This window comes from Neovison vison, chromosome 3, assembly GCF_020171115.1.
Source record: "Neovison vison isolate M4711 chromosome 3, ASM_NN_V1, whole genome shotgun sequence".
Taxonomy (NCBI): Eukaryota; Metazoa; Chordata; class Mammalia; order Carnivora; family Mustelidae; genus Neogale; species Neogale vison.
Genome location: NC_058093.1, coordinates 103,956,725 through 103,976,026, shown reverse-complemented (window position 1 = coordinate 103,976,026; position 19,302 = coordinate 103,956,725). Strand labels below are relative to the sequence as shown.

Here is a 19,302-nt window from a genome sequence, read left to right as displayed (position 1 = left end):
CCTTTAGGGGTTCATAGTCAGTGCAGCCCCCCAAAACGCCTGGGTGTCCCACAGGATCCACCTGGGTCTCACCTGATCATTCACACCGCCTTGTGCAATGGCACACATGGGAATGAAAATTTTCTAGAATAGGCGGGTATGACTTTAATAATGAAACACAAAATGAAAATTGGAGATGGAGTGCCACGTCGCTGTGCCACCCGATAGATGCCAAGGCATTTACGGAGCACCCTCTATGTCTGCAGGGCACTGGCACAACCTTTTAACTCGAATGTGGGTATCAATAGATGCGAGACTCGAAAAAGTTGTCATCCGTCGCTCATCCGCGGGCAGCCAGGGTGCGGCAGAGCTGCTCTGGAACTTAGCGCCCTTTCCGGACTCCAGGGTGTTGCAGCGTTGAAGCTAAAGCAGCGTGCCCTCTCCTGGTCCCCTCCGCCCTCGGGCTGAGCCTGCGGGAGCCGGCTGCTGCCCCCCGCGCCCTCCCTCCTTCTCCTCCTCCTCCCCTGCGCTCCTGCTGCGCCGGCCCCCTGCCAGTCGGGGCTGGGTGGAGGAGCGCTAGCAGCGCCGCTCGTCCTTATCGATGGGCTGGGCGGCTTAGCGCGCGCAGCCACCTCTTCCGAGGAGGAGCAGTCCTGGGGCTCACCGCGGGTCGGGTGACCCACCCATGGCTGCTCCGGACGCGGCGACCTGCTGGGGCGCGGGACCCCGCCGAGGGCGCTGAGCTTCAAGGCCGCGGGGTGCGCACAGGTGGGCGGCCGTCGAGGCGCCCCTCCGGGAGCGCGCTGGGCACCATGCGTCCCCGCTTGCTGTTGTGGCCGCCGCCACAGCTTCTGCTACTGCTGGCCTGCGCTGCACAGAGGGTGAGTACCGCTCCCCTCCACGGGTCCCACGGGAGGTGGGCGTGGGGGAGTCCCCAGATCTTCCGCTGAGCAGGGGGAACTCTTACACCCCTTTGCCCGCCCCCCCAGGATCATCTCTATCAGCTCCTCGCCAGATAGCCTCGCCCCCAGAGAAAAACAGCAAGTGCGTAGGGCAAAGGGAGCCCTAAGATAAACCTCTCTCCCTTCCACGCCATCCCTTCCTTCAGGCTGTGCCTCGAAGGAAACACTGGAGACACCCCCGGCAGAGCCCATTGTGCGCTGGGCACTCTGCCTCAATTATTTCATTGAAACCTCCTTATCGGCTGGCCAGGTTGATATTGTCACCCCCTCTCTTTATGAAACAGAGACTCAGAGACCAAAAAATCTTGCCCTAAGGAAAGTTGATATTGGAACCCAGGTCTGTTGGTCTCAAAGCCTTGACATTTCTCTCTCTCTCTCTCTCTCTCTCTCTCTCACACACACACACACACACACACACACACACACACACACACGGGCTGCAAAAAGGAAAACCTCAGAAAGCTCTGGCTGGAACATCTCGGGTCTGTCTATGGTGGGACTGTTTGCAGCTCCCTCCCCTTTGGGATTTGGCTCCCTAATGTCTGAATGTCTGGCGGGGTGGGGGGGAGGTGGAAAAGAAGAGAAAGGCAGAGGGGGTGGCTTGTTTTCCTTTCCCACTGGAACTCTTTGGAATCCAGGGCCTCTCCCACTGGGATTTGTGAATGAGTGGCTGCACCCAGGCAGCCAGGATGGAAGGAATGGGGAGGGAGTGGTGGTGTGGGAAGTGTGTGTGTGTGTGTGTGTGTGTGGAGGGGTGATGCAGATTCCAGAACCACTTCTTCCTATCAGCATTCCAAACTGGCCCTCAAGGCTCTGTCCCAAGAACTCCCCAGGAAAAGTGCTTGGGGACCAAATTCAGAGTCTCCAGTCTCTGTCCTGGGTGAGTCCTTCCTGGTGTCCAATGACCTTGCCTTCCTGTAGTCCTCTCCTGGTTGATTATAAGAAAAATGTTCCCTCCCAGAGCTAATGGGAGTGTGGATAGTCACAGCTTGGTGACATTTTAGCAGCCGTAGTTTGGAAAAGTAGAAATTTAGGACCCTCGTTCCCAGGTCCCTTGTAGCCCTGGAGCCTCTCTCTTCTCACCAGTGGCAGGGCCTGGTGGTTGGAAGGTGCTAGAACAATAGTACCCACTCACTAATCTGAACTCCCAGTGTGAGGAAATGCCACCCAGGACACTGGGGACAGTTCAAAGCCTCTGGGTATGTTGTTACTCAGTGCCCAGGGATGGAAGAGCTAATAGTTTCCTCCTTATCACCTTCCCCCCTCCTTCCTAATTAAGTATTTGCAGTAACCCTGAGGTTGTCAGAAGAAATTACCAGGTGCCTTGGCCTCAGGACTGAGATTGTACCTACATTTTTAGTCTCGGGGGGACCCCAGGTTATGTCAATAATAAGCAGAGGGGGAAATGAGAGCTTTCACTTGGTGTGAGTCTTCAGTGTGCCTTGGAAAGCTGCTTCACGATCCTCTGGATCAATTCCCTTGTTTTACAGACGAGCAGACTGAGACCCACAGAGAAAAGAGAGCTGCCCTGAACCAGCAAGTTAGCAGCGGAGCTGGGGCTAGAACCCAGATCTCTTGATCCTGGTCACCCAGGACAACTCTCCCTTATGTCCTTGGTCTTTACATGTCATTTTCATACACTCATGTCCTGCCTTGTATTATCACAAGATGGTTTTCCTATGTCTAAGTCTTTGTCTTCTGGGTATTTTATGGGCTTATTCAGACCTGAATTCTTATACTTCTTGGCAAGAACTCTTTTAATAAATAAGAATGGAATTGACCTACTTTGGTTGGAGTATTTCCCAGCCTTTGAAACCCTGTTTACCTTCTGTTTCTTTGACTCAAACATTTGATTTGGAGATTTAAGGACATTTGACCAATTTTTTATTCATTTGGTTCCCCCTTTGAATGAGGTTATAGGCAACTTCCTAACGAGGCATCGTTAGGCCAAATTGCTTATTACTGCTACCCAGCCTACCCCCTTGCCTTTCTACACAGTGAAGTGTCAGGAAAGTCACTTGTAAATGGAAACCAGAAAGTGACTATGGCTGAAGGGGCCAGTTTTCTGAGACCTCCATAGGATACGTGGACCACGCCTCCCTTTGCTGTCCCACCCCCATGAATCTCATGAGGACCTTTAATTGGAACGAGATCAAGATTATTCACCAGCCCGTCTGTCCCCCTCCTGCTCCCCAGTGCGCACACTTTGCCATGTTGTCTCATTCATCCCTCTCCCTAGAGCCTGTCACAGTGTAAGGAGGAGCTCATGAGCGTGTGTTGGTTGAGTGAATGAATGAAATGATGACATCCAAAAGGAGTGTCCTAAACTGGGGCACTTCCGTGTAGTGCCAAGTAATAAACAAGGACACCTTGAAGGCAAGTTGCTTAGAAAATTGTACATAAGTGTATCAAGCCAGTGCAAAACAGTCACTCAAGGTAGGGCTTTTTAAAATCCGTGGCAGCTGGCAAACCGCCAGCTTGATAATCTTAGTGAGTTAAATCGGGTGGAGAGGGCTGCCTTTTCCTTCAAGTGAGGTTTCTTAACTTTGACACTGTAACCCCGGATATTAAATCTGGGCTTTCAGCAAGGGGTGCCAGGAAGGGAGCTCGGCCCTCCCTCAGCGTAGAGAAAGTCATAGGGAAGAAATAATGGGGACACGGAAGAGAGAGGGAAATCACAGATTTCTTTGTCATGGGGGACTTTCCCGTGAATTGTGTTCCATCTAGAACCATCCCTGGCCTTTGCCCACTAGAAGCCAGGAGCACCTCTCCATGTCGTGCCCACAGAAAAATGTCTCTAGACATTGCCTGATGTCATCTGGGAAGCAGAGAGGGCAGAACTCCCCCGGTCAAGAACCACTGCCTTAAAGCTTGTCCTGTGTCAGGGGAAAGGCACAAGCAGAACTAGCAATAGTGGTTTATTGCATGTGGGATTCAGGACCATGGGTTTGGTGACAGGGAATTGGAGCCAAGGTACCCGATGAACACCCACTTGCAGACAAAATGGCTTGTGCAACAATGGGCTTGATCTTCTCCAGCCTCCTTCTCGCTCTCCCCCCTCTCTCCATCCTGTATCAGTGGATGGCTCAGAGACAGAAAAAGTCCTGGCTTGGGGGAACAGCCCATGGTGCTCCTGCTTCCAGGGGCTGCTGACAAGCTCTGTGACAACCGGAAGCAGAATTTCAGGAGGACTGGCAAGGGTCACCTGAGGAGCTGGCTATGGACAACTCTTCAGAGAAGGCTCTCTGGGATTTTTTTAAAAAGAATTTATTTATTTATTTGACAGAGGTAGAGCAAGCGCACAAGCAGGGGGAACTGCAGGCAGAGGAAGAGGGAGAAGCAGGCTCCCCTCTGAGTGGAGAGCCTGACGCGGGTCTCGATCCCAGGACCCTGGGATCATGACCTGAGTCAAAAGCAGACACTTAACCCACTGAGCCACCCACGCACCCCTGGCATTTTTTTATATCCCCGAAAAATCACCTTCTCTTTTTCTAGGGAAATATTTGTAGATTTCTTTTGGAATTGTTACTATCTCTAAGATAAATGTGAATGATGAGGATGATGATAAGGACTTCCTTTATCCAGCACTCCCATCACCAGATACTCAGCCGAGTCCTTGCCCACAGCATCCGACTTTATTCTCATAACCCTCATTGTGCAGAAGAAGCAGCAGAGGCTCAGAGAGGTGAAGCCATTAGTCAGGGCCGCCCGCCCAGACGCCCAGATGTGGTGTGAGGACCCAACTCCAGGATTCCTAACCAGCACCGGCATCTCCCAGAAAGAGGCCTGCGCTGGTCTCTGTCCCCAAGGGGCTGTCACAAAATTCTCTTTCAATTCACTCTCAAAGTGACATTCATTTCTGTTTAATTTAATCAATCAATTTATAAAACACAAAGATAAATTACACCAGCATTTTATTTTATTTATTTATTTATTTTAAAACAAGTTTTATTTATTTATTTGACAGAGATCACAAGTAGGAAGAGAGGCAGGCAGAGAGAGAGAGAGGAGGAAGCAGGCTCCCTGCCAAGCAGAGAGCCTGATGTGGGACTCGATCCCAGAACCCCGAGATCATGACCTGAGCTGAAGGCATCGGCTTAACCCGCTGCGCCACCCAGGCACCCTACACCAGCATTTTATTAAAGGGGCCAGAGATGAGCTTGGGGTCACAAAGTCAATCAACCAGGTGGTGCACTTCCCAGACTCTTTAGGGAGCTTCTTTTCTTAGCTTTGGCATCATCATTCAGTGGTCCCATGGAGCCCACCTCTCTCCACCTGGTCCCCTGCCCTATGGCTTCCTCTACCTGGCTGCAGGGAGGAGGGAGGGCGGAGCTCTCTTCTGGCACCTGTCTTTGAAAGCCCAGACTTCATAACCAGGGTGAGAGTGACACCACCATAGTGGCGCTCTCCAGTGTCCCCTGAGTTGCTCCTCACTTCCCCTGCCTTCATTTAGCAAGCCGAGGTTTCTCCCCACTGACCTTCACTCAGGCATTGGGACAACCTGCAGCCCAAGGTAAAACCCACAACACTCAGATCCTATCTACTTGCTTACATTACAAACAGGGCTGCTCAGCCTTCCTGTGGACTCCAGAAAATAATAATAACCTGAGGCCCAGTCAGTCTCAGCATTCCATATCCAGAAGATTCCAAGGGGCATTTGGGGAAGTGACATCTCTGCTTGGCCATGTCCTGAAGTCCCAGCACACCATGCTGCCAGCATTCCCAAGTTTTCCTGTCTTTTCTAGAATCCTCTGGATGTCTGACGTCGATCCCTCACTGGTGGGCTCTTCCTGATATCTATGTTCCTGACCTCACCAACCCCTCTTTCATTTTCCATAGATAAGCTTGTCTCTTATTTCCTGAGAGTCAGAGAATGAACTTCCTCCGACCAACAAACATCTGGTTCTTATAGATGTATCTAAACTATACCCTCCTGGGACATCTGGGCTGCTCAGTCTTAACCTGTCTGCCTTCAGCTCAGATCATGATCCCAGGGTCCTGGGATCAAGCCCCGCATCGGGCTCCCTGCTCAGCAGGGAGCCTGTTTCTCCCTCTTCCTCTGCTCTTCCCCCTACTTGTGCTCTCTTTCTCTAAAATAAAGAAGTAAAATCTTAAAAAAAAAAAAAATTCTACCTTCCTGTTCCTTCCTTCCATCTGTGTCACTCAGCTCTGGCTACCGTAACAAAGTACCACAGACTGGGAGGCTCAAACAACAGACATTTGTTTTCTCACAGTTGTAGAGACTGGATGTCCCAGATCAAGAGTCGGCAGAGTTGGTTTTGGTGAGGGCTCACTTCCTGTTTTGTCCTGACCTGACCTCTCCTCTGAGCGGGTGCAGAGAGACAGAGTGTGAGCTCTCCATTGTCTCTTCTTAGAAGGACACTAATCCTGTCAGATCAGGGGCCCATCCTTCTGTCTGTGTTTAAACTTCCTTACTGCCCTCCAGGCCCAATCTACAAATACAGTCCCATGGGGGATAGGGTTTCAGCATAAAAATTTGGGGAGTGGGGGTGGGGCACAGACATTCAGTCCCTAGCATCATCCCAGTGGAAGAGAGGCACTTCTCTGGCTAGTCTGGCCAGTCCCTGCACCTGTGCTCCCAGTCCTTCCACTCCAATCCACAAGGATTCCTGTCTTGAGAGGACACAGCCATTGCGCCCAGTCTTTACCTTTTCAACTAAGTGCCTTTCCCCACCAGCTGGTCAGCTTGTCCAGCCCAGGAGGTGCACGCTGGGCCTCCCAGCCACAGATCCATCTCTGCCCCTGACGGCCAGCTTCTTGGAAGAAGCATCCATGATGCCTGCCTCCATCTTCTCTGATTTCTCAGCCCACCGCCACCCACCCCACCACGCACTGAAATCCGTCTCCTATGTAACTTTCATTTTGCTGTCTTCATTATACCCTTTCTGCTCTGGTCCACGATTTATGAGAGAGATGGGAGGTTGTAAATCATGATGCCGAGACTGCAGGCATATACCTGACAGTTTTTGGCAAAGTGGCACCGGACCCTGGCGTCTCGAGACAGCCGGTGTGGGACCCTCCTTTCCACCCCTCACTCTCTTGGCTTCTGCTCTTCATGGATTTGCAGTCGCCATTTGCTCTCTGTCTTCTCGGTCCTGGAAGGATCTCTGCCCAGGCTTGTCCTTCCTCTCCTCACTCTTACTGTGTGATCTCCCTCAGCAGTCCTACCCTGTCATAAATCCAGTCTTCCAGACTCATCTTACCCCAGCTCCCAAGACCTCTTCTCTTTTCTTTGTTTTTCCTGTTCTTGAAACTAGGGAGGCACCCAAACCAGCCTCATGGGAGTCACACTGTCCTCTGCCCTCACCCCGACATTCAATCCACTGCCCCCTGCTGGAGAATCGGCTTGCCCACTGTCCTATCCAGGCCTTTTTGTTTATGGGATGTTCTGGTACTGCTATTCTGGGTCAAGTGATTCTCACTTCTTCCCAAAGTGCTGGAGTCACCTCCTAGAGGGTCAGTCCCCTGCCTCCACTTTTGGTCCATTGCCATCTGGCCGCTGCCTTCCATGTGTACTTGAACAGTTGGCCTCTCTGGACCCCTCAGGCCAGGAGCTTCAAGAGCAGCAACTACGTCCCATCTACCTTTGTGTCCCCAGGGATGAATCAATTGCTGGGTATAGAGTAAGTGGAAACTGAAGAGGAGAAGTCCTGTAATGTGTGTTTTTGTGTGGTTAATTACAATAATAAAGAAAAATACCATTTAGCAAAGTTCTTTTTTCTTATACTCTCTTAGGGAATTTAGGAGGAATACATATCTTTAAGTGTACTTTTGTCCGAGGTGCCTTTTTTAATACCAAGTAGCATCCCGTTCTTGGTACCAACAATTTTGGGATTTTCTGCCCAAAATATTTTACTTATGGTGCTAAATATATGCGGTTTTTCCTCACATTGACAGCCAATCCTCCAACCCTGCAGACACTAGCCGGGTGTTCTAAAATTCAGTTCAGTTCTGGGGCGCCTGGGTGGCTCAGTGGATTAAGCATTTGTCTTCGGCTCAGGTCATGATTCCAGAGTCCCTGGGTTGAGTCCTGGCATGGCATCTCCAGACTGGGATTGAAGCCTGATGTTGGTGGGAAGTCTGCTTCTCCCTCTCCCTCTGCGCCTTCCCTAGTGCATGTGCTCTCTCTCTCTCAAATAAATAAATAAAATCTTTAAAAAAAAAATCAAATTCAAGTCAGTTCTGACTCTACCCATCTGGAATCAGCAGAGACCCCGTGGGTTAAGGACACAGTCCACAAGACTGCTTCTACTTTAGACGCTGAATCACGAGCCCGGGTCACCCATACTTCTGGCTGATCAGCTGTACGTTGAGGGTTCCCATGACCTCCTCCTTCGATTCAGTAATTTGCTAGAAAGGCTCACAGAACTCGGGAAAGTATTTTATTTGCCATTACTGATTTATTATAAAGGCCACAGGTCAGGGACAGCCAAGTGGAAGAGATGCAGAGGGTGGGGAAGGGGGAACATGGACGCTCTCCAAACCCCTGGTGTAGGTTTCATGACAGAGGCACAATTGACGAAGTCACTGACCATTGATGACTTACTTAGTCTTTACCCTCTCTCCCATCTCCTGTGGTCAGAAGGGCAGCAGGAAGTTCCAATCTCTCACCACATGGTTGGTAACCAGCCCCCATATCTAGGGCCCCCAGCCTCCAGTCATCTTATCAGAATATACAAAGTCACTCCTCACTTTGGAGATCTCAAGGGTCTTAGAGGCTCTTGTATTAGGAACTGAGGCATAAGACCCAATATTATAACAAAAGATGCTTCTCTCACCCCTAATGCTCAGGAAATTGCAAGGGGATTTAGGAGCACTATGCCAGGAACCAGAGATGAACACCAAATACACATTTCTATTGTATTTGAGTGTTACATTAGGATGTGCAAATGTTACATTAGGACAGTTTCAAATGACAAATTAACTGCAGGTGTTTATCTGCTCTGTCCCTGGGACCATCCTTAATGTGCTAGTAAAGGAATCACAAAGGTATAAACCCACAAAGTCAAAGGGAACAAGACAAGACCGCAATGAAGCAGAGATAAATCTTGGGGAATGTACAGTGAATGATGTAAGGGTAGCAGTGGGGGGGGGGATACCAACCTACATATGTGTGCCAGGAAGAGGGAGATTGATGACCAGTGGTCTCATTGGCCTGCAGAGCCCTGGAAAGGCTCTGAGCATAGAGGAGAAATATAGATCCTGATTGTGGAGACCCACTCAGCCTGATTATTTATTGTACAGCAAAGGCAATGAACTGTTCGTACTCACCATGGTTCTAAGGATCCCATTAGTGCTTCAGTCTTAACTATGGCATTGAGCACAGCACAGGCACCATAACCAAAGGAACTATGATGGTAGCTACTCTGGAGGAGAGCTCAGCACTAATGTATAGATTTGTGGAATCCTTATGTTGTGCACCTGAAACTAATGTAGTGGCGTGTGTCAACCATACTTCAATCATATACATGCACACATATATGTTCTATATATTATATACATATATATCACATATGATAATATGTGTGTGTATCTATGTGTATATATGTATATACATATGGTACTGAGAAAGTCCTCCAATGTAAAAACAAACAGAAGGAAAAGAGGAAATATCCACCATGCAGAGAGGAGAAAAAGGTCACATGATTACAGTTAATGTTCTGAAATACAGTCCTTTAAAAAGGGTGCCAGATGTAGGGGCACGGGGCTCAGGCAGTTAAGAGTCTGACTCTTGACTACAGCACAGGTCACGATCTTGGGGTCCTGGGATTCAGCCCCGTATCAGTCTCCACACTCAGTAGGGAGTTTGCCTGAGTCTGTCTCCCTTTCTCTTTCTCTCTCCCCTTGCTCATGCTCTCTCTCTCTTAAAAAAATAAATAAATCTAACTTTAATTAAAAAAAAAAAGGATGCTGGATCTAAGAATAAAGAATGTGGGAAAGAGGGTGTTAGAGAAAAGGAATCACCAGAGAATAAGAAAAGCTGTGTAGAAATTAAGTGTATAATGACAAAACATTTATTGGGAAACTCAACAGGTGATGTTAAGGAGGTACCTCAGAAAAAGAGCATCTGACACAAGGGTAGGAGAGTAGAGAAAGGTGAAAAGATTAGATGGTCCATCTGTGTTGTCCACTATTCAAATAATATGAATTCTAGGAAGACGGAATAGAGACGATAAAGGGAGGAACTAATAAAATAAATCACATAACATTTTAAAAATTCCCAGACATGAAGAACACAAATCTTCAAATAGAAATGTCCCCTGAGTATCTAACCAATGAATAAAAAAAGAAGCGTTTCCACAACGAATTTAAAAGCAACTAAAAAGAAAAATCCTGAGTATTTCTACAGAGAAAACAGAAGTCACGTACAAAAGGCTGTGAAGCTCAATTGGATTTCTTACCGATACTGGAAGAGAGGAGAAATGCCTTCAAAACTTGGAAGGAAATTTCTTTTCAACTCAGAATTCTCTGCCAAATTTGATTAATTATCAGATTAATAAAAGCTTGTTCATTCCTGCCGAGATTTCAAAGTTTATCTCCCACACATGCTTTCGTAGGAAGTAACTAGAGACTGTGCTTCTGCAAAACAAGGAAGCGAAGCAAGGAAAATGACTTGAAATCTATGAAAGTGAAGACTAGTTAGAGGAGTGGGGGAGGGTGCCTGGGTGGCTCAGCAGGTTAGGCCTCTGCCTTTGGCTCAGGTCATTATCTCAGGGTCATGGGATGGAGCCCCGCATGGGGCTCTCTGCTTGGCGGGGAGCCTGCTTCCCCCCCCCACCTCTGCCTGCCTCTCTGCCTACTTGTGATCTCTCTCTCTCTCTCTGGGTCAAATAAATAAATAAAATCTTAAAAAAAAAAAAAAGAGTGGAGGAGAGGGTACCCCAAATTACAGCCAGGCATCAGGCCTGGATTGGAGTGAGAGGAATGAGGGCCGGCAGAGAGGTCCCTAGAGGTAAAACAAATACAACTGTTGATAGATGTCTCTTGAAGCAATCAGAGCACTTGGAAAAATTAGCCATATGTACAGAGAACACTAATCAAATGAAAAAAACAAAGTAATTATTGACCTCAGGAAAAACAAAATGTACGAGAAGAGACATAATCATTTTACATGGCTAGACTTAGCGGTGAACGATATGTCACAGTCAAAACAAGACATTATAAATATAGACCATTCATTTAACTAAAAATTAAATCAAATATTAAAATTCAAATTAAATATACATATAAATATAAATTAAAAACTAAACATATGGGGGACAGAAGTATATGTAGGAAGATTTTAAAACATCTAAATCTGGGGCGCCTGGGTGGCTCAGTGGGTTAAAGCCTCTGCCTTCGGCTCAGGTCATGATCCCAGGGTCCTGGGATCGAGCCCCGCATCGGGCTCTCTGCTCCGTGGGGAGCCTGCTTCCTCCTCTCTCTGCCTGCCTCTCTGCTTACTTGTGATTTCTCTCTATCAAATAAATAAATAAAATCTTTAAAAAAAAATAAAAATAAAACATCTAAATCTTTGTCTTCCGTAACAGAGTTTTAAATAGTGTCTCTGATGAACAAACCAAGAAGTAGCAGTGTAAGAATATAATTTTAAAATATGGGGGGTGCCTGACTGGCTCAGTCAGAGAAGCATGTGACTCTTAATCTTGGGGTCATGAGTTTGAGCCCCACGCTGGGTGCAGAGATTACTTTAAGAAAATCTTAAAAACAATATGGAGATAAAAACCAAATGAACCGCTGAAGAGTTGAAAATGGTTGCCTCTGGAAAGTAGGTAAAGGTTAGGGAAGGAAACTGCTATTTTTCATGACAAACTCCTTGGCTCTAGTACAAGTAAAAGATAGAAAAAACTCATACACAAATTTGAACTTTTTAACTGTTTAAAGATATCTTTTGAGGACTAGTAGCTCTTGTTTTGAGGACAATGTTAGCAGTTCTTTTATCTTCATTTGTTTTTCCTTGAATTCTATTTCATTCTATATCTATCTATTTATTTATAAAGATTTTGTTTCTTTATTTTAGAAAGGGACAGTGAGGCCATGGAGGGGAAGGGCAGAGAAAGAGGAAGAGAGAATGCCAAGCAGACTCTGTGAAGAGCTTGCGGAGCCCGACTTTGGGCTCCATCTCAGGACCCTGAGATCATGACCTGAGCCAAAACAAAGAGTTGGACACAAATGACTGAGCCACCCAGGTGCCCCTCTCCTGTGAATTTTAAGTAAAATTATGTTTAATAATCATATAGAAATATACATATAAATACACATGCAGCTTCTCCTTCCCTTCTCTAGGTTAATTTAGATCATAAGGGGGCTTATTTTCCATTTATTCTTCCTCTAGTGCCTCTACCGGGTGGTTACTCCATTGAACACAGTCCTCCCAGCCTCTCCCAGCAACCTCAAGGGCCCCTTTTCTCTTCTTTTTTTCTTTTTCTTTTTTCTTTTTTTTAAAGATTTTATTTATTTATTTGTCAGAAAGACAGAGAGCACAAGCAGGCAGAGAGGCAGGCAGAGGCAGAGAGAGAAGCAGGCTTCCTGCTGAGCAAGGAGCCCGATGTGGGGCTCAATCCCAGGATCCTGGGATCATTAGAGCTGAAGACAGCTGCTTAACTGACTGAGCCACCCAGGGGTTCCCCGAGGGCCCCTTTTCTTAACTGCAGTTCACCATCTGAGCCATGGGCTCAGTCCTTTCAGCAGAATGCTGCTGCTGGCAGGCCACTACAACACAGAATTATTTTGGTTTATTACATTTTAATGGAAGGATAGGGGTAAAAGAAATGTGGGATGAGTCAACTTCACACCCACCAGGATGGCTGTTACTAAAACACAATACAAAAATAGGGGCTCCTGTTTGGCACAGTTGGTAGAACGTGTGACTCTTGATTTCAGGGTTCGAGCCCCACACTGAGTGTAGAACCTACTTTAAAAACATATGAAGTAAAACAGGGGTACCTGGGTGGCGGGGCTGGTTAAACCTCTGACTCTTGATTTCAGTTCAGGTCATGATCTCAAGGTCATGAGACCGAGCTCCATGTTGGGCTCTGCAATCAGCGTGGAGTCTGCTTCAGATTCTTTCCCTTCCCTCTTGCTGTCCTTCTGCTCCTCCTCTCTCTCATTAAATAAATAAATAAATAAAGTCTTTTAAAAAATATAAAGTAAAACAAAAAAAATAACAAGGGTTGATGAGGATGTGGAGAAAACGAAACCCTTGTGTATTGCTAGTGGGAATGTAAAATGGTGCAGCTTTGTGGAAAACCCTTTGGTGGTTCCTAAAAAAGTAAACATAGAATTACTATGTGATCCAGCAGCTCTGTCTCTGGTTATCCACCCATAAGAATCAGAAGCAGGGACTCAGATATTTGCACACCCATGTTCATGGCGGCATTATTTACAATAGCCAAGAGGTGGAAGAGACATGAGTGTCCATCAGCAGAGGAATGGAAGAACAAGACGTGGTGTATACACCCAATGGAATAGTATTCAGCCTGACAATGGAATGCTATTCTGATAGATGCTACAACGTGGATGAATCTTGAAAACACAGTAAGGGAAGTCAACCAGACATGGAACGCATACCATGATTCCACTTACATGAAATACCTTCAATAAGAAAATTTGTAGAGTCAGAAAGTAGACCAGAGGTCATCATGGAAGGAGGGAAATGGGTAGTTATTGCTTACTGGGTACAGAGCTCCTGGTGCGATGTTGAAAAATTTCAGGAAATCGTGACGATGGTTGCACAACATTGTCAATGTATTTAATGCCACTGAACTGTACACTTAAACGCACTAAATTTTATGTTATGTATATTCTACTACTAAATTTTAAAGCACTAAATTTTATGTTATGTATATTCTACTATGATTTAAAAAAAGGAAACATAGGGTAAGAAGAAAAAGTTTAACTGTCCTCTGATTATTATTTTTTCTGTAGTCCAAGGGGAAAACACCAAGGAAACTGAACTTTTCTTGGAGAGATATTTTCAGTGCAGGTGTCCTCTCATTTCTAACCTTCCTCCATTTTTTCAAGAGTCCTCTCTGCAGGAGTGACTCTTTCTTGAATCCCATAGTGCAAATCGCCACGTCTTGAGGGGAACTTCACTCCCTAAATGGCACACTTCACTCCCTAAATGCTGCCCTAGAATCTGTTTCCTGCCCTGTGTTAGTCAGCTATGCTGCGTAACAATCATAAACATTTCAGTAGTATAAAGCAATAGGTGTTTATTTCCCTCTTTGTTTGCAAGGGAGCTACGGTTTGATTGATCCAGCTGGCTTGGCTCCAGCCCCCAGGGTTAGGTTCAAGTCTGCTGCATGTGTATTATTCATTCTTCCAAGACCAGCGGGATACCCCAGGTGGCAGAAAGGCAAGAGAGCAAGCATATCTGTGCAAACATATTTCAAGCTTCTCTTCATATCACAACTACCTAGCATCCCAGTGGCCAGTCACATGGCCAAGTCCACGTGAGGAAGTATACTCCATCCGCCATGAGGTCATATGTATAAACTCCCATAGGGAATTGAGACCAATGATTCTAATTAGGATAATGCCTCTTTCCTTGTCCTTGGCAGTAAATTTCCAAAGTCTGTTATGAGCTATGTTGTCTATATTAATACCAAAAGGATGTTGTGGCATGTGGAAGTTCACCAGTGCAGTCCAGGATGGATTTTGTCCTCTGAATCTGGCAGGGGAGTCAAGCCTGAAGTGTTGCCCTCCTCCCCATGATTGAATATGGCTCATCACTGTATCCACACATGAAAGAGGGAAGCATGTTCCTTTCCTTTTAAAGGCAAAAGATAGCATTTGCACGCGTCTTTTGCTCTAATCCATTGCTAGAACCTAGTCAAGTGGGCACGCATTAGTTGCAGAGAAATTGGAAACTCCAGTCTCCAGATGGGCAACCATATGCCCAGTTAAATTCTGATTGCAGTGGAGGAAGGGAAGAATAATTATTAAGGAGACAAAGAGTAGTCTCTGCCAGAGAGGTTATAGCTGGAGGTAGGAATGGGAATGGAGACATGGAATGAAGTGTCTACCTTTCTCTATATTTACATATTGTTTTTAAAATTTCCTGTAATTTTCATAATACTTTCATGTATTCTCTTCAAGGTTTCCTCTGAAAATATGGTACATTGTACATCCTTACAATCATACTATGTATACAACTTTGTGTCATGCTCATTTAATATCTTGGGGTCAACATCAATAGTCTATACTGCTGAATAGTTTTCTGAATTATCATGGCTGAAACTATCACATTGAATGTAATTTCAAGATTATAGTATTATAGGGGTGCCTGAGTGGCTCAGTTGGCTAAGCATCTGCCTTCAGCTCAAGTCATGATGTCAGGGTCCTGGGATTGAGCCCTGCATTGGGCTCTCTGCTCAGCGGGGAGTCTGCATCTCCCTCTGCCTCTCTCCCTGGCTTGTGCTCTCTCTCTCTTGCTCTCTCTCTCTCCCAAATAAATAAAATCTTTTAAAAAAGATAATAGTATTACATATCATGTTGAATGTTAGTTGAGTGTTCCCTTGGGTATTTAGTACTTTTAATTTTGAGATACTCATAGACCATAAGAAGTAATAAGAATGACTCCCTCCCCATAGACTTTTGTCAATTTCTCCCAGTGATAAAACCTTACAAAACTATAGGTAGTACGTTATTACAACCCCAACATGGAAACTGATATAGTCAAGGTACAGAACATTTCTATGACCCCAGGGATCTTTCATGGTGCCCTGTTACAGTCACAGCCACTTCCCTCCCACTCCTACCCATTCCTTAATTTTGATAACCACTAATCTGCTGCTTATATGACTTCATCATTTCAAGAGTTATATAGACAGAATCATACAGTATGATAGGTAACCTTTTGGGACTGGCTTTTTTTTCCTTTTTTTAAAAAAGATTTTATTTATTTATCTGACAGAGATCACAAGTAGGCACAGAAGCAGGCAGAGAGAGAGGGGGAAGCAGGCTCCCTGCTAAGCAGAGAGCTTGATGCAGGGTTCAATCCCAGGACCCCAAGACCATGACCTAAACTGAAGGAAGAGGCCCAACCCACTGAGCCCCCCAGGTGCCCCAGGATTGGCTTTTTTCATTCCGTGTACTTCTTTGGAGATTCACCTAGGTTGGCCTCTGTATCAATAGTTTGTTCCTTTTTATTGCTGAGTGGTTTCATACTATGGTTTCCCCATCATTTGTTCAATTATTCACACTGGAAGACATCTGGACTGTTTCAATCTGGGGCTGTTATGAATAAAGCTGCTATAAATAAATATTCATGTACAGATTTTTGCATGAATATAAGTTTTTATTTCCCTGGGGTAAAGGCCTAGGAGTGCAATGGCTTGGTAATATAAAGGTTGCATGTTTAGCTTTTATAAAAATACTTCCAACCTGTTTTGCAGAGTGACTATATCATTTTACATTCCCATCAGCAATGTATGCATGATCTAATTTCTCTACAACCTCGCCAACATCTGTTGTTACTATTTTTTAAATTTAAGCTATTATGATAGACGTATAGTGATAACACATTGTGGTTTCAACTTGCGTTCACTTAATAGCTAATAATTTTGAAAACCATTTCATGTGTGCTTAATTACCATTTGTATGTTGTCTGTGAAATGTCTCTTCATGTCTTTTACCTATGTCTAACTAGATTTTTTGTTTGTTTACTGTTGAGTTTTGAATGTTTTTATAAATTCTAGATACCTGTCCTTTCTTGAATATGTGACTGCAAATATTTTCTCCCAGTCTGTAACTCATCCTTTCATCCTCTTAATATGGTTTTTCATGAAGCAGAAGTGTTTTTAATTTTTAATGAAGTCCAATTTATACATTTTTCCTTTTATGGGATTGTGCTTCTGCTGTCCTGGATAACCCTGAAAGTCTTGTCTGTCTGTCTGCCTTTCTTTCTTTCTTTCTTTCTGGATTATTCAATTTTTTTTTATTTTACTTTTTACTGAAGCTCCAACATGGGGCTTGAACTCACAACCCTAAGATCAAAAGTCACATGCTCTGCCGACTGAGCCAGCCAGGTGCCTCAAAGTTTGTTCATTTTTATTTTTGGTTTATTCTCTGTGTTGTTCAGATTGAGAGATCTGTACTGTCCTGTCTTCTAGCTCAGTGACTCTTTCCTCTGTATGTCCCCCCATGCCACCACCATTCTGCTGAGCCCTTCTACTGAGCTTTTTACCTCAGTTATTGTCTTTTTCAGCTGTAATATTTACATTTGATTTTTTGATATCTTCTACTTCTTTGCTGAGACTTTCTCTTTTGGCTGAGGTTTATATCTCTACACTTGTTTCAAGTATACTTCTGGTGGCTCACTGAAGCATTTTTATGTTGGCTGCTTTACAGTCTTTTTCAAATTGTTTCAGATCCCTATCACTTCAGTGTCGGCATCAGTGGATCACCTCTTCTCATTCAGCTTGACATTTTCCTGGTTCTTAATATGATGAGTGATCTTTGACTGAAAACAGGACATTTTGTATTGCTGTTAGATTGCATCTTATTTAAACCTGTCTTAGTTGGCTTCTCCCGATGGGGGAAGGGAGTGGGTGCTACCCCATTTCTGACAGGTAGACTTCCAGCTTCCCCACTCTGCCTTACTGGACACTGGCAAGGAAGAGAGGATCTTCCCTTACTGCTGAGTGAGGGTTGGGAGTATCAGCTTCCCACATGATCTTATAACACAGCAGTGGATGGGGTCTCATCACCACTGCTGGTGGTGAAAATTGTGAGTGCCCACTAGGCCCCCCTCTGTGTTTAGAGAAACTTCTTTTAGCCATTCTTTTAGGGTAGGGTGCTGCAATGAATTATTTTAGTTTTTCTTATCCTTTAAGAATGTCTTGATTTGGGACCCTGGAAGGCTCAGTCCTTAAGCGACTACTTTCTGCTCACGTCATGATCTCGGAGTCCTGGGATCGAGCCCTGCTTCGGGCTCCCTGCTCAGTGGGAAGCCTGCTTCTCCCTCTCCCATTCCTCCTGCTTTTGTTCCCTCTTTTGCTATGTTTATCTCTGTCCAACAAATAAAATCTTTTAAATTAAAAAAAAAAAGAATGTCTCGATTTCCCTTTCATTTCTGAAGATATCTTTTACTGAGTATAGGATTCTGGGATGACCATTCTTTTCATTCAGCACCTGAGACAGCACCCCACTGGGAAGATGGAGGAGCACCTCATTACTTCTGGATTAGGGTGGAAGTCCAGTCTCTACTAACATCATAGGCTGAGGGACCTTTATTAGCACACAGCCGGGATGAATTTTCAGCTCCCCACTTGGCCATCTCTGCCACCACCTTGGCAGGGAGGTTGGGCACCAATGTCACAGCCCAGGGAAGGCCAGGGAAGGCAGAAGTCCTGGCTCCCCAGCTGACCACAGTTTTTTCTGTGGTGTTTGGCTGTTGTAGGGCAGTTGTTGTCTATATGTTTTCAGTCTTGCTACCTTCCCTCTTTCCTGGTCCTTGGCTTGAGAGAGCAGGCTTTTACTGGGGGTTTTTTTGGTCTGCCTCTGGCTGCATTTTCTTATTGCTAACTTACTCAGCTTTAACAATGGGTTATACAAAGAGAAAAGAAACTTCAGGGAACCCACCACTTCCTTGAGTCACGAGGTCTTTAGCCACTTTGCCTTCTTTCCACCTTCCAGAATCTTTTTATGCTTGTTTTGTATATGATGTCCAGGATTTCTTGTTGTACTTAACGGGAGTAATAGGGAAAAGGTACATGTACTACATCTTCCTGAAAGCTGAAGTTTATCTCTTTGTTTCTACTAAATGTAAAGCTGCAAGAGAATCTTTCTATATAAAGCTTTTCCCACAAGGGATGGATTCCTAGAAGTAAAGTCAGTTGGCCAAAGGATATGAACATTTTTGTGACACTTAATATATGATGACATTTAAAAGATTGTACCTGCTCACACTACCTCCAGCAGTTGCTCACATTTTTAAGGGTAATATTAGTTTTAAAGTGGCACTGAACAGGGGCGTCTGGGTGGCTCAGTGGGTTAAAGCCTCTGCTTTCAGCTCAGGTCATGTGGGATCGAGCCCCACATCGGGCTCTCCGCTCAGCGGGGAGCCTGCTTCCTCCTCCTCTCTCTGCCTGCCTCTCTGCCTACTTGTGATCTCTGTCTGTCAAATAAATAAATAAAATATTTAAAAAAAAAAAGTGGCACTGAACAGAATGTGTGCCTACTTGAGATCCTTGGTGAACTAAAGGCAGCCTGCCAACCTGTAGGTGGATTTTTCCACTGAAACTCTTTTATTGCCTCTGCCGAAAAGCCAGAGGCTGCTGGTGATGATGAGCTTCAGCAGGGACTGGGCAGAGCCCCACAAGAGGACAAGAGCACGAGT

The 19,302-nt window shown here is 45.4% G+C and overlaps 1 protein-coding gene across 2 annotated transcripts in view; it reads left to right on the top strand.

Moving 5' to 3' along the window:
* Positions 1-622: 622 nt before the first annotated feature.
* SCTR (secretin receptor) overlaps positions 623-19,302 on the top strand; it is a 70,704-nt gene continuing 52,024 nt past the window's right edge. For both annotated transcript variants that reach the window (XM_044242618.1, XM_044242617.1), the window contains exon 1: positions 623-860. In XM_044242618.1, coding sequence (XP_044098553.1) covers positions 792-860 — 69 coding nt within the window. In that variant the 5' untranslated portion in view covers positions 623-791. The remainder of the gene's footprint in view (positions 861-19,302) is intronic.